This window comes from Moschus berezovskii, chromosome 20 (assembly GCF_049115385.1).
Source record: "Moschus berezovskii isolate FMDL1 chromosome 20, NW_MosBer_1.0, whole genome shotgun sequence".
NCBI classification, from domain to species: Eukaryota; Metazoa; Chordata; class Mammalia; order Artiodactyla; family Moschidae; genus Moschus; species Moschus berezovskii.
In genome coordinates this window covers 67,611,537-67,626,541 of record NC_142479.1, presented here as the reverse complement: position 1 = coordinate 67,626,541, position 15,005 = coordinate 67,611,537, and the positions used below count along the sequence as shown (strand labels likewise).

General features: G+C 51.1%; 1 protein-coding gene across 1 annotated transcript; it reads left to right on the top strand.

Annotated features, from left to right (window-relative positions):
• Nucleotides 1–83: 83 nt before the first annotated feature.
• Nucleotides 84–13,874, top strand: KCTD2 (potassium channel tetramerization domain containing 2). Its single transcript, XM_055408634.2, has 6 exons — nt 84–502; nt 2,166–2,274; nt 4,432–4,523; nt 8,497–8,592; nt 9,984–10,109; nt 11,257–13,874. Exons 1-6 carry the CDS (start codon nt 161–163, stop codon nt 11,284–11,286), a joined length of 795 nt encoding a protein of 264 aa, XP_055264609.1. The 5' UTR covers nt 84–160; the 3' UTR covers nt 11,287–13,874.
• Nucleotides 13,875–15,005: the final 1,131 nt, after the last annotated feature.

Here is a 15,005-nt window from a genome sequence, read left to right as displayed (position 1 = left end):
CGCCGCCACAGCCCGGGGACGCGGACGCTGGTTGGGGGCGCTCCCGTCCCTCTCCCGCGGCCCCACCCCCGCCGATGGGCCGGCCCGGCTCTCCCTGCCGAGAGATGGGCCGGCCCGGCGGCGCGCGGGCAGCGAGCGGCGGCGGCGGCGGCGGCCCAAGATGGCGGAGCTGCAGCTCGACCCGGCCATGGCGGGGCTGGGAGGGGGCGGTGGGAGCGGGCTGGGCGATGGGGGCGGCCCGGGCCGCGGGCCCCCCAGCCCTCGTCCCGCTGGCCCCACGCCCCGCGGGCACGGCCGCCCGCCTCCCGCCGCCGCCGCGCAGCCGCTGGAGCCGGGTCCCGGGCCGCCGGAGCGGGCAGGGGGCGGTGGCGCGGCCCGCTGGGTCCGGCTGAACGTGGGCGGCACCTACTTCGTGACCACCAGGCAAACCCTAGGCCGGGAGCCCAAGTCTTTTCTCTGCCGCCTCTGCTGCCAGGAGGACCCGGAGCTGGACTCGGACAAGGTGCGCCCCGCCCTCGGGCGCGCCCCCGGCCTTCGGACCCCCTCGTTCCTCCCAGGCTGGTCCCCGGATTTCCTGCGACGCGCTTCTCTCCGGAGGGCACCTGGGGCCGGGACCCCCTCCTCCGCGTCTTTCCCTGCCAGCCAGCCCTGGGGGCTTTCTGCCCCAGCCCCAGACGCACGCAGACTTTCTCTCTGACCGCACCCTTCGTTCTCAGCGGCTGCTTCTCCGCGCTGTGCCCACCCTCACCCGTGAGAGTCCGCTCCACACCCCTTCTCCCCTTCCTCTCTGCACTTCATCCCAGCCCCTCAGGTCTGTGTGAGTTTTCCCTTGACTTCCTCGTTTCCCTGGTTCCTCGTCAAGACCCTCAGCGCCTATGGCAGTCGCATCCAGAATTGGGTCAGGGCGAGCTAAGGCATCCAGGTAGCTTTCTGAGACTTCCCCTCGGACCCGTCTGCCAAGTTGGGTGAAAGCCTGGGTGTGATGATGGCTTCGACAGTTGCAGGAAGCGCTTGTCATGATCCCACACTTCTCTCCTGTGGTCCTGGTCTCTGGGCTGGTATCTGGTAACTCACTGTTTTAGGTCCCGGTTTGAGCTCAGATATATTCCTAGGAAAGAGGTGGTCCTTTGCCAATGCAAACCTAAGCTGACGGATTAAGACCAGGGAAAATGAAACCCAAAGAGTACCGTTGGGCAAGATGCATGGCTGCTAACCAAAGAGTTGAGAGGTGACAAGACGCTTAACCCATTTTCAGTTTGAGCTGTTTGATTTTTTTTAACTTTACACATTCATCTTTTAGTTTCTGACTTAAAAGCATTGACTGTGGCCTGCATTGCCTGTATCCCATGTGGCACTTAGCTGTTCCCTTGCTACAGAGTTCGGGTTAAGAAAACATTGGTTCATTTATTCATCTGTTACCTCTCCTGTAATCTCAGATTGAAAGCAAACTGCCCTGCCCTAACTTAAAAGAGTTTTCCATAAACCTTGCTTATTATAAAGGAATGATTTTATCTGTCCTGAATCTTCTTTGTTGCAGTAGAAGCCAGTTTCTTCTTGTTCCCTTTACTGTAAAGATGAGTAGGATTAAAAGTGCTCAGAGCCAAGTCCTGGCCATGCCAAGCTTCCTCTGGGCACAGATCTGGAGTGTGTGAGTTACAGCTGCCAACGCAGACTCCCACTGCCGTTGGCCCTCAGCTCAGGAGCACTGCCAAATAAACAGAGGTTTTCTTAGAATTAGGAATGTGATTCAGGGACAACAGAGAAGTCAGAATGTCTGTCTCAAGCAGAAATTTAGATCACGCAGCTATGGCATTTTCTTCCTCTGTTTCTTTATAACAAATATCTACCGCAGGAAAAATGTTGGTAATTGTATCTACTCTTGATCTTATCCAAAAGGCTGAGAAGAGATTGGTAATCGTGTCTGAGTAAAGATTTTAGAATTTCAAGTCAACGCCTAGATAATGAATATGACTGTACATCTGCAACACCCTCCCAGAAATGGTCTTGAAGTACAAGACCCATAAAGCTAGCTTTCTCGCCAGTAGTTAGTGATAAACATCTCATAGAACTTGCCCTCTCACTTGTGAATTGTGACAGACAGGTGGAGACCCTGCCCTGACTTAGTGTGAAAGTTCCACGGTGATACCCTTGTGTTTGGTTGGCAGGACGAGACAGGGGCCTATCTGATTGACAGGGACCCTACCTACTTTGGTCCAATCCTAAACTACCTCCGCCACGGGAAGCTCATCATTACAAAGGAGTTGGCAGAAGAAGGTAAGGACACTGTTTGCGCTGGGCATCTTCAAAATTCAGGTCAACTCTTTAAAGCTGTTTCATAGACTGAAATGTATTTTTCACAGGTTTTTTTGATGGGGGGAGGGCTATACTCTGTGGCATGTGGCATCTTGATTCCCTGACCAGGGATTGAACCTGTGCCCTCTGCATTGGGAGCGTGAAGTCTTAGCCACTGGACCACCAGGGAAGTCCTGAGATTTGAATTTTGAGGTTCTTAGCAGGCTCAGGTGCACAGGAAGCAAATCTTTTTAAAAATAAGTAGGGAGCCTCCAGTTACCTAGTCTAGTCTGAGAGGGTCTTGAAGGAGCCCCTTTGTTCTCATTCTCCTTTGGGAGAAGGAAGATATATAGCTCAGCTTTGGAGGTAGAGTTTTTTCTGAACCTGCAAAATTTTCAGGATCTCTTTTTACATTGACTTATTACTAGCAATGAATATCCGCAGCCTGAAACAGCAAATCTCTGACATTTAGGTAGTTATTCTTTCAATTTTAGTTAGCACTTGCAGCCGTAAAAAAAAAGAATAATGAAGGCTTGGCCTCATTTCTTTTAAGACTGGTCTCATGCTTCCTTGTAGATTTTTGCATCTGACCTAATTCTCCAGCCCATTGTCAGGGGCATCATTAGTTGACTCATCCTTTTGGTTTGTAGGGCACTTGGACTATAAGTGGGTCTAGACGTCTTTCTAAAAGGCTATCTTCGTCTCACTGAGACATTCAGTTGAAGATGGGAGCCTGTCCCTTGACGCAGGGCACCCTGACCTGGGAGCATTCTCTCTGCATAAGAAAGCTGAAATGGCCGTGCTCGCTAATGAAACGGCTAAAGAGCGCTGCTGTTACAGCCAGTCAAAAGAGGAATCAGTCTCCCTTTTTATTTTTAATGCCCCCCCCTACCTTTTTTCTTAACATTTCAAATGCATACAAAGTAACTGGAGTAGTACAATAAATTCCGTGCACCCACCATCCACAGCAATTACCAGCTCATGGGTAGTCTTGTTTCTTCAAAAGAAGAATCTTAAGAATCTTTTCTAATGCCTTAAAAAATTATTTTGAAGGGCAAGAATAGTACAAAGAACTCCCTTTATCCAGATTCACCAAAATCAACAGCTTTGGTTATATTTGCATCGTCATTCGTTCATTCTCCCTCCTCCCCCTCCTCCTCCCCCCTCCTCCTCTCCCCTTTCCACTGTTTCATTTCTGAACTTCTTGAGTCTAGATTGCAGACTTGACCGCTTAGTGCTTTACAGTCTGTTTCTCAAGAGCAAGGACATTCTCTCACGCAACCACCATATAGTTATCAAATTCAGGACAGTTAATATTGATAAACACGTTAACTATAGCTTACATTCTAATTTTGTCAGTTGTTTCAACAAAAGTCTTTATAGCAACTTTTTTTCCTGCTCCAGGATCACACATCCCATTTAGTTGTCCTGTCCCAGGTCTTTGATTCTGTTAAGCATGGGATTCTTTTTTTCTTTTTTTTTGGACATGCCACACAGCTTGCAGTATCTTAGTTCCCTGACCAGAGATTGAACCTGGGCCCTCGGCCGTGAAAGCACTGAAGCCTAATGACAGGACTGCCAGGGAAGTCCTTGCTTGGGATTCTTTCATGGAATGCTTTCTACAGCGTTCAAATAATAAGCATCTTGTTAAATTTGGTCCACATAATTTTTTTTTCTTTTTTTAAAATTTTATTTATTTTAAATTGAAGGATGATTGCTTTACTGGTCCACATAAATTTACACTTACACAGAGAGACATTGGTCACTTTTAGGACAGCCTGGATAGAAATGGCAAGCTGAAGAGTTATCCAGCGGGACTAGCTCCAGGAACTGAGTGACATATGGGTAAGGTGTCCTGCAGCTGATGGGCAAGAGCAGGAAGAGCCAGGGGAGGTGGCAGGTGGGAAACCACAGGGGTGAAACAGTCAACAGAGCAGACCCTGTGCCTGCCTTGCTGCTGCTGGGGAAAAGGTCACAGACACCCAGCAGACAGCAAAGAAGCATTTCCGAGGCTGCAGGAGAGAGACTAGACTTGCATGTGAAAGATGCAGTTCTTAGCAAGCACATGTTCTCCAGCCTCTTTCTGCTGTTTTCTGGGGAGTTCACACACCTCTAACCACAGGTCGGTCTTCCTTCTAGGTGTGCTGGAGGAAGCGGAGTTTTACAACATTGCATCTCTCGTGCGACTGGTTAAGGAAAGAATACGGGACAACGAGAACAGAACTTCACAGGTAATGGGTTTTGCGCTCTTAAGGGGAAAATATCCCACGCATCAGTCTTTGTCCCCATGTCTGGGGTGATCAGAAACGGACAGTGTACCGTTGCAGAGCCCTGCGTCTCCCCCATGAGCTGGAGGTCTCCGCGTGGCATACGGTCCATCTGCCAGACAGGCAGCACATTTTCCGCCAGCCTTGTTCAGAACAGGGAAACAGAGGAGAAATCACAAAGAGAACGAAACAGGCCCCTGTCCCCTTAGAAGAACGGGAAATTGTGGCTGCTCGCCATATGGCAGTGGGAGGAGTCGCCATACTTGAGGTTGGAAGCCTGTTCTCTCCAGCAGAGCGTCTGCCTCCCTCCATGTCCACGTGGGGGCCGAGCGAGGTCTTGCTTCTACCTGTTTACCTGTTGGCTTCTCTGTAAGGACCAGCCTTCAGCCTGTGACCGTGTCAACAACCAGCTGCTAACAGACACTTGCATGGCAGATTTCACACATGGCTTGTGAATCACACTTCTAAGAAAATGATATCAAGCTTCTCTTTCTTTTAGGAAGTCTGGATTTTCTTAGTAGATTTGGGGGCAAAAATCCAAGCGGATTTGGTGTGTAGTTTGAGCAAGGAAGGCAGTGAGGCACACATTAGACATGTGATTCCATGGCACATCGCCCATCGTCAGTCTTCAGCAGGTGGCCACAGTAACTTCTGTTAGGCCCTGGGGACCCCGACGGATGGAGGTCCATGCCCTCAAGAAGCTTAAAGTCTAGCAGGAAAAACAGGAAGGTATTTTAAGAGGGTTTAACTAATGGGACAGAGTCCGACTCCAGCATGACCTGTCTCCTGTCCCATCAGATACTGGTGATGGTCGCTTTCTTGAAAACTAATCTGTCGCAATACAGAATTTCAAAAATAGAAACTTGTTCGTTGCATGTTCTGTGTTAGACTTCATGAATCAGTTTTTTTTCCGGCTCTGAATGGAGTTATCTGGATGAACACCTGACCCCTATGATAAAGAATGAAGTCTGTTCTCCGTTTTATCTCCAGCACTTTGCGAAGGTGGAAAGGAGACTTATTTGTTTAGTTCTTCTCCATCTGGCCAGTGGCTGAAAGGCTTTTTTTTTTTTTTTTGGTGCTGAAACCTGGGATGAAAGGCTCCTTTTTAATGTTCAAAGATGAACTCATGGTAGGTTAGCAGGTTACCATGTGAAATACGATCTAGCGTCACCAGTTTTGTTTGCCATCTCCTGGTGTGTTTACATGGTTTCTTTCACTGTTGCAGATACATGATAGCTTAGACATTCTGCGAATCTCGTCCATCCTCAGTTTTTCACATTAAACAAAAAACAAACCTTTGATTGCTTAATGTAAGTTTTGATGGTACCATCAAGTATAGAATTTGAAGCCATTCAAATCATGGCCCCTGAACACTCTGTTCTTCGCCATCAGTAAATTCCTTGAGAGTTTTTATTTGATGACAGTAATTAAGTTAATTAGTTTTTTTGATCTTGAGGCTCACGGATTTATACCTAGCTGGAAGCTTTCTTATTCTAGGAATGTCAAGACCCTTTTGATGTTAATTGATCTTTCCACCTGTCCTCTTTATTTAGTGGGACTCTGGGTGGGCAGTGGATTTGATGTCATTCAAAGGTGTCCCTTTTACATTTGTCCCACATCCCGTGGCTGTCTCCTCCAACTCGGTATCTCCTTTAGCTTGTCTGTTGAAAGGAGACAGGTGAAGCGCAGGATGTAGAGGACCTCCCCCACTCTTTTCCAGTGACCTCACTTCTCTTCCAGTGGCCGCCACCATCCTATTAGTCTGCTGTCCCCGGAAGTGTTTTCTGCTGTGAGGTGGACCTTGGTGCATCTGAGTGGTGATAGTTTACTTGGGAAGAGGAGAGTAAAGAAGAGGCGGTGCGCTTATCTTAAATACCTGGGGCTTTGACAGCTGCGGCCATTGGCGGGGCTTTGTGATGCTCTGCATCTTACAGTGTGAGACACCTGGTTGTTCCCGAATGTGCAGCTAGGGTAACCGAAACTGTCACAAGGTTTGTCCTATATTTCATATGGAAGGAGTTTTCTTTTTTTCATCTTAGCACCTTATTGAATGGAACCTCGTTCAGAGGGACAAAGTATACGAGAAAGACTGTAGTGTGTCAGGCAGATGTGGGCTCATATCTACTTGGTCTCCACACTGCTTGGGCAAGACACTGTGCCCTGAACACCAGTGTCCTCCGTGTGGAAAGAAGCCGACGCCTGCCTTCCAGGACTTCAGTGAAGACTCAAAGAGAAGGGTGCAGCGCTTGGGGCCTGTAACCCACGGTACTTAGCAGCTGCTTTTATTCATCCAGCGTTTCCCAAATTGTTCTGATTTTCCAGATAGCTGAAGCCAACTTGTCCGTTTTAGAAATGGGCTAAGTTTTCATCCTTCTAAAGAAAATGGTCCGGGTTGTCTTAAAATCAGATAGAAGGTAACTGGCCCCTCTCTCCATGACCGAGCGTCATTGTTCTGAACCTGGGTCACTGTTCGGTTCTCTTGCGCTCTCGGATGGGCAGTAAGTGTGCAGCTTTGGACCCAATACCGACGGTCCCTGACTGCTAAATACCGGGAGTCCTGTGCGCCTGGAATTGTCCTGTGAACAGGAACACATCTGGTGAGCCTGCTTCCCTGCAGCCGCCTAGCCATCTCACAACCGGCTTCTCCCTGTGGGCTAGGTCACAAGTGTCGACGTAGGTCAAGCATGGGGGCCTTTGTGCTGCAGCTCTGGGGCATCCGGCTCAGTTGCTCAGCCTTTTGGCTTCCTGATCTAGCTTAGGTTCTAGAGAGTTGAGTCTGGCCAGCACACGACCTTTCTCATCTTTGACACCCTCCAGGTGACCAACAGTTCGGTTCTGTCCTGACACTGACCACCCAGAGTCAGTGTTAGACTCCCCAGGGCGTGGATGCTAGTTGGGATCTGGGTTCCCACAGTGCCTCCTTCTTATTCAGTAATTCACTAGAATAATTGGTGCAACTAGGGAAATGCTATACTTACTATAGTTTATTATGAAGGATATAAATGAACAGCCAGATGCAGAGATTCATGGGGTGAAGGCCTAAAGGGTCCTCTGTCCCCGTGTAGTCCCCAGCATCCGTTACCCTCCCCCAAGCACATGGATGTGTTTGCCAACTCAGAAGCTCCCTGAATCCCATCACTTAGGGGTTCTTCAGGATGGTTCATTTGGTAGGAAAGGTTGTCTGTATCATTGGCCTTTGGTGTTTGAACTCAATCTCTGGTCTCTCCTCCTTCCCCCATGGTCAGGGAGGGGGGCCAAAAGTTCTAACCCATGGGTCTTTCTGGTGACCACCTTATTAGCATACAAAGACACTGCTGCGGCTCGGGAGTTGACATAGTTTTTTGGAGGTCTGTGCCGGGAACCACCGACAAAGACCAAGTATTTGTTTTTTACTATACACTTGTCTGTCACAGGAATGTTAGCAGGAGGCACTGAAACACTTTCAGGTAGCTTTAGCAGAGGGTGAACTAGTTTGAACATTTGTTCACTGTAGAGTCCCTGTTTAATGTATTCTTTCCATATAAGGTATCATTCTCAGTAAACCAAGATATGGTCTACATTTTAAGCATGTGTATCAGTTATAAAGACTGAAGAAGAAAATGTGACCTTTTTGTCCTGAGTAATTTTACTCTGTTTTCTCCTTTGGGAAATAGATGAAGTCATAAGTTTATCAGCATGGTCGCTCACATAATTCATACTTCTGAAGTTCAAGATTATTTTGTTTTATTCATGTTCTTGGACCCTGTATTTTCTTTCTTTCCTTGGATAAGTTTTTATTGAGAAACTGCAGTGCAGTGTGAAAGGGGTTAGTGGGTGGCTGCCAAGAACAAAATTCCAAGCACTCTCCTTTCAAGTCTTCATTCTGGAGAGCTTCGCCTCGGCAGCTGCAGACCATGTGCCCTTGAGACTCGCTCAGAGCCTGTGTGTGGTTCCGCAGGGCCCCGTGAAGCATGTGTACAGAGTCCTGCAGTGCCAGGAGGAGGAGCTCACGCAGATGGTGTCCACCATGTCCGACGGCTGGAGATTCGAACAGGTGAGGTTTCCCGGGGCTTCCGTGGTGACTCATAGTAAAGAATCCACGTGCCAATGCAGGAGACATAGATTCGATCCCTGGGTTGGGAAGATCCCCTGGAGAAGAGAATGGCATCCCACTCCAGTATTCTTGTCTGGAGAATCCCATGGACAGAGAGGAGCCTAGTGTGTGACAGTCCATGGGGTCGCAAAAGTCGGACACGGCTAAGCAACTAAACAACAGCGTTTCATAAGGTGTATCTCAGCGCACACTCTGTCACCATCTGTAGCCAGTTGATCACCCTAGGAGTCAGGTAGGGTTAGGGGAAGAGTCCTTCCGTGTGGACTCTGCATGGTAGAATGGGATGAGCTGGGCAAAAAGGAGAACAGTGTCATGTCTCCAGGCTTCACATCCAGAACGTCCGCGTGGTTCTGCCCCAGGGAGTCAGCAGCTTCTTTAGGCTTGAACGTGCCTCTTTGGGTTTTTCTGCTTCAGGGATTCCTTTCGAGAGTGCTTTGTTGACACATTCTAGCATAAGTAGCTGAGGAAGACGAGGGTTCAGCATGACCCTCCCTGTTCACGTGGCGTGGTGAGCGGGCATGACATGAAGGGCTCGGACGAGCGGGAGCCTGGCGAGGTCCTTCCCCGTCAGCCTGTGGGTTTCTGTTCTTTAACTTTGTGCTCACGACCACAGCATCGAAACAAAGCATCTGAGAACCAGGATTTTACTGTTTTCTTCCATTAGATGGCAGAGTTGTTCATCTGTTGTCTTCAGAACTCAGGGAGGCTGAGCATGACTCGAATGACTGTATTATAAATTCAATGAATCATGCTTGTTTCTATGTAGAGTTTAAGAGGTCAGCTGAACTGTCACCATATGGTTACCTTAAATGAAAGTTACTGGGTCAACAGTATTACATTATAGACCAAACACAGGCATCTCTGTCTTCAGCACCAATCCTGGGTGACTCCTCACAGTTTTCTTCCACAGCAGAATCAATTCTGTGTGCGCCTCGTTCTTGTTCAGTTGTGGGTTGCAAAATGTCATACTTCCACTCCAGAAGTATTTTTTCCCTGGTATAAAATTTTAAAGACAAAGTTGTTTGTTTGCTTGTTTGTTTAAGAATTAGTGGTTTTTTTGTTTGGTCGGTTGGTTGATTTTGTGGCTGTGCTGCATGGCTTAGTTCCCCAACCAGGGTGGAAGCCAGGCCACAGCAGGAAGCCCTTGTCGGTGGTGCTCTGGTGAATAACTGGGATCCAGGTATGCCCTGGGGCCTTGATAGTCCCAGCGAATTGTTCGTCCTTTGAGAAGCAAAACAACAAAGCTCAGTCAGGAGGAGAGTTTGATTCGTGTGGCACTTAAGTATTTTAAGATTCCTGTTGGTATGTTGACCGTGTTCTTGTTTGATCAGCTGATCAGCATCGGATCTTCCTATAACTATGGGAACGAGGATCAGGCAGAGTTCCTCTGTGTTGTCTCCAGAGAACTAAATAATTCTACCAATGGCATTGTCATCGAGCCGAGCGAGAAGGCGAAGGTGAGTCGCTCTACCCAACGTTCGTCTCTGACTCTGCTCCCAGCCCCTGCTCGGCCCCACCTGAACTGCTGCTCCCCGGTTCTTCCCTTTCCTTCTCAGGCCAGCTTTGCATTTCCCCTTCATTTGGCCCTTTGACTACTGTCATTTAAACCATGATTTTTGAAGCAGTGACATAACCTTTTAGTTTAGGACACATGAACTAAAGTAGGGTAGTCTTTTCCCAGGCTCTGTCAAATCAGTGAAAAAGAAAAGCTAATGGCCACTGATTCCTATAAGGTGAGAATTCTGAAACTCAGAGTTGGAAGTATTCTGCCTTTATAGTTTGAAACTGTTCTCTCTCTCTCAAGAGAAACGGTATTTGGTTTCCCCTATGACACCCCCCCGGAGAAGGCAATGGCAAGCCACTCCAGTACTATTGCCTGGAGAATCCCATGGATGGAGGAGCCTGGTAGGCTGCAGTCCATGGGGTCGCTAAGGGTCGGACATGACTGAGCGACTTCACTTTTCACTTTCACACATTGGAGAAGGAAATGGCAACCCACTCCCGTGTTCTTGCCTGGAGAATCCCAGGGATGGGGGAGCCTGGTGGGCTTCCGTCTGTGGGGTCACACAGAGTCGGACACGACTGAAGTGACTTAGCAGCAGCAGCATGACACCCCCCGCACCCCAACGCCCTGAGGTTGCTGGACGCTTTTTGCACACTGTTGTGTTCTTCCTCCACTGTGACCCTCACACCCCCACACACACACCCCCAGAGTGCTTCTCGGTCATCAGTGTGTGGTGAGCCTGGCCTGTGTCCCTCCGCTCAGGGGAGGGGGTCTTCCTCCACGTGCGGTGAGCTGGCCTGTGGCCTTCCACTGAGGGGAGGGGGTCCTCCACCACGTGCGATGAGCTGGCTGTGTTTCTCCGCTCAGGGGCGATGGCCCCACAGCACATAAGCCCTGCCCCAGCGTCTTCACACTGCAGTGCTTCAGGGGTGCTGCCTTCCTTCCCGGGGTAACGGGTCATCCTGCTGCAGCTTCACAGGGTCCAGAGGGAAGCTACCCCGGTCTCTTTGTCCTGCCTCAGTGGGCCGGGAAGCCCCCCCACCTAAGAGCAGTGCACAGCCTGATTCCAAGCCTCGGTCTCCCCCGCCTTGCCCTTCCAGATTCTTCAGGAGAGAGGGTCTCGGATGTAAACTCCCAAGTCCTCAACGACGAGCGCACCTGTGAAGTTCAGTCTCGCTCCTGTACAGTAACCGAGCTACTGCCCAGCCAAGCCAAGCCGCACCTGGCCCCCAGCAGAGAAGAGTTCTGTTCAAAACCAAAGGAGCCCCACCCCCACCCACAGGAACCCGAAGACAGATGCCACTTTGGGCTGCACAATACCTTCTCAGAAACCTGCTTTTCTTTTCTTAGCCGGTGTTGTAACCTTTCCAAGAGCACTGGGCTGGGTTCCCAGGTGGCGCTTATCTCGGGATGGGGCGGGGAGGAGGAAGGCCTAGGTCCTTGCAGATGCTGTCCTTCCCGGAAGCCGGAGCGCACGAAAGAGGGTTGTCCTGGGCTGTGCCACGTTTTCACCTGAGTGTGCCCTGTTGGAGGTGGGCAGCCGCTTCATCACACCACCTTTCTCTCTCACACACCCCAGGCTACTGCAGCAGACACAGAGAAGTCTGGTTTAGGCTGTTTAATTGAGGTTTCGGTGAAGCATAGGGTCGCCAGAGCACCCCCACATTCCTATGAACGAAGCCTCTTTGAGGAGGGGAGGATGGGAGGTCGCAGCTCTGGATTCAGGCCACCAGCTGCCCTGTGTTCAGCTTGCCTCATTTGTCTCCAGCAGCTGGCACCCCACCCCCCCGCCTCAGATAGCTCACCTCCCCAGGAAGAGGTTCGAGGCAGGTGGTATCCTCTGCACGGAGTCAGACAGACTGACTGACTGGTGGGCGCTGTAGGTAGTTGGTGTGACTGCTTCTGCAGCCTTTGCTTGCCCTCCGTTGGCCCATCTTCCTTCCCTGACTTTTTAAACTGGGGCCCAGGATAAAGGGATTTTGGACCCTCTGATGCCTTGGGGTGGAGATGGCCGTTTTCTCTGCAAGTTGCCAAACGTAGGTTGTGGTATTGAAAGTGTTTTTGTGGTCGTCTCTTGGAAATGCCTTGATCGAAAGTGCTATACTTGTGTCTTTTCTTGGTTTCTGACCTTGGCAGTGGTCGTGAGCCCACGCCCTCCGCTGTAGTCTCTGTGCGTTTGCCGGGCAGGCCCAGGACCCCCTCATCTGACCCAGCCCTCACCGCCTCTTCCTTCTGTGGGGGCCAAGGCATGGAAGATCCAGCGCTGTCCGACTCAGGAGCCAAGCCTCAGAGCTCGTAACCGGATTGCTCTCTGAGCTTCCGAGTCCTGGTGAGCAGTCATGGAGTGCAAAGGGGCCAGAGAACCCTGGCTTTTCCCCGGGTGACTTTCCTAGTGTGGCAGGTGGTCCAGAGAAGGGGAGGTGCCCATGGGGAGCGCTTTGTTCATAAAAGATCCCTCAAGCCCGTGGCTCCTTCTAAGCTGAGGTTCCCTCTGCCCTCCAGCTCAGCTGCTCACCGCACGGCTCTGGGGTCAGGGTTTCTTTAAAGTGACTGTTGACTGTGCCGAGTGTCTTTCGAGCCTGTGACTGGCCTCTGCCCAGACAGGAACCTCACGTTGCCCTCACATGTCTGTGTGTAGAGTAGGGGAGAAGTGTGTCCAGGGCACCTGCTGACATGCCGTGTCTGCACCCCAGCGTGAACGTGCATGTCAGCACCACGGATGTCTGGCCCGTGCCCAGGATTCTTACAGCTGTAAAATGTTAGAGGAACTGCTACCTGCAGTAAACAGTTACCTCTGCAGAATGGTTGCAGGTGTCCATCCTGACATCTTTCAGGGGAGAAAAAAAAGATTTGAACATGTCAAGGAAAAGCTGCCATCAACCAGAGGACGATGGGTGAGGAACTCTGGTCAATGGGAATAAGCACCGTCAGACTGAAAGGAGGCAAGCCTTGGCGTCTGGGGCCTCAAGCCCAAGCAGACCTACTTGCCTGGGGCTCTGAAAACCAGCCTCTGGTCCCAAGCCAGCGAGCAGGAGTGAGGAGGCTGGAGGGCGGGGGCGGGGGGTCAGCCCCTCTGGACACGTCTTTCTCATGGAGCTCACTGGTGCAGCGTGGAGTCTTCAAAGACTGCCGCACTCCTCGCTGAGTGCTCGGAGGGACCAGCGGGCTGCCTTTCCCCAGGTTCCCTCCCCCGGCCACCCAGCGACAGTCTCGGTTGTTTCAGCGCTCCAGGAATCTGAGAGGGATTGTTTAAGGTTTCTGGGAAAGTATTTTACCCAACCCCCCAACCCCGTCGCGAACCAAGTTGGTGTTTTTTTCTTGAAAGCCGGCTCCCTCGGGGAGAGCCCGGCTGACCACTCCAGAGAGAGGCCTGGCCGTTGGCTGGGGGGTCAGGTGAGCAGTGCCCCACGCTTTCCAGCTGCCCAGGGCCACCCCCTGAGCGACGCCGGCCAGGCAGGGCCCAGCGTCCTCTGGAGCGGCCTCGTTCATGCACAGTTCTAAGTGACCTCAGGGGCGTCCGTGGGGCATACAGGAGGAAGGGGCAGATGCTGAGGGGAGGCCGAGAGGTCGCCCACGCCCTCCGGGACGGCCTTAGAGCCAGGCCTCAGGGACCATGCCTGTCACTTGTGGGTGCCCTGCGCTGCCGCTTGTGTCTTTGAGTAAAGTCTGAAATGCTGTGACCCTTTCCCCCCTCTTGTCAATAAAGACATGAAACAGACTCCTGAACCTTGAAAGCTTTGGTGCGTTTCCCAATCCTCAGAGCTCCTGGAGTCCTCCTGTCACTCAGCATTGATGATCCTCACGCTGTCTGTCCTCAGGAAATGAATGTCGCAGCACCCTTTTCTAGCAGAGCTGCTTACCAAGTCCGCCTTTCTCCTGCTGCTAAGACTGCCTGGGGGGCCGGCGAGGAGGGAAGGGGCTGGACCTTCTTCCTCCTGGCTTTCATTCCTCTGCATCTGAAAGGACCAGAGAGTGCCAAGGGACGGAAGGTGGGACAGATGGGCTTCCCGCAGGAGAGCAGGAAGGAGACAGGGAGGAGTAGGAGATGGTCTTTAAGGGGAAAAATCTTCCTGGAAGAGAACAGGTGATGGGGTGCCCATTTTCTCTGCCAGGAGGATGAGGAAGAATGTGAGGTGAGAATCCAGTCGCACAAGTTTAAGTGTCGATCCCTAAGTCATCGGGCAGGGCATGTGTGGGATCTTCTGAAGGAGTTGGGTCGTCCCTCCTACAGGGCGCTAACAGCTGGGGAGGAGGTATGTACGCAGAAAAGTACTGAGAGGGGCTGTGGCTGTAACAGCTCCAACAAGAGGCCACAGCAGTTGTAAATAGGGAAAGGAAAGGGCCTGGGGGACTCGGGTATCACAGCCGTGGGGGTCGCAGGACAGAGTTACTGCTCCCAAGTGTGTGTGCGTGTGTAGTCATGGCTGACTCTGTGACCCCCATGGACTGCAGCCCACCAGGCTCCTCTGTCCATGGGATTTCCCAGGCAAGAATAACGAGTGGGTTGCCATTTGCTCTTCCAGGGGATCTTCCCGACCCAGAGATCAAACCCAGGTCTCCTGCATCTCCTGCCTTGGCAGCTGGATTCTTTACCACTGAGCTACCGGGGAAGCCCATTTGTTCCCAATTCCGGAGAGCAAAGAAAGGTTGACATTATTAAAAGGTCAAGATGCAGGGCTTCCATGATGGCGCATTAGTAAAGAATCCACCTGCCAAGGCAGGAGACACGGGTTCGATCCCTGATCCAGGAAGATTTCCACATGCGGAGCAGCAATTAAGCCGACAGGTCACCACTGTTGAGCCTGTGCTCCACGATATCAGAGGCCACTGCAGTGAGCAGCTCGCTACC

Bases quoted from the DNA above. Each gene is read 5' to 3' on its own strand.
- KCTD2 (XM_055408634.2), top strand. From the start codon at position 161: ATGGCGGAGCTGCAGCTCGACCCGGCCATGGCGGGGCTGGGAGGGGGC. The intron at 4,524-8,496 runs GTAATGGGTTTT...GTGGTTCCGCAG, and splicing joins ACGAGAACAGAACTTCACAG to GGCCCCGTGAAGCATGTGTA. The intron at 10,110-11,256 runs GTGAGTCGCTCT...TTGCCCTTCCAG, and splicing joins AGCCGAGCGAGAAGGCGAAG to ATTCTTCAGGAGAGAGGGTC.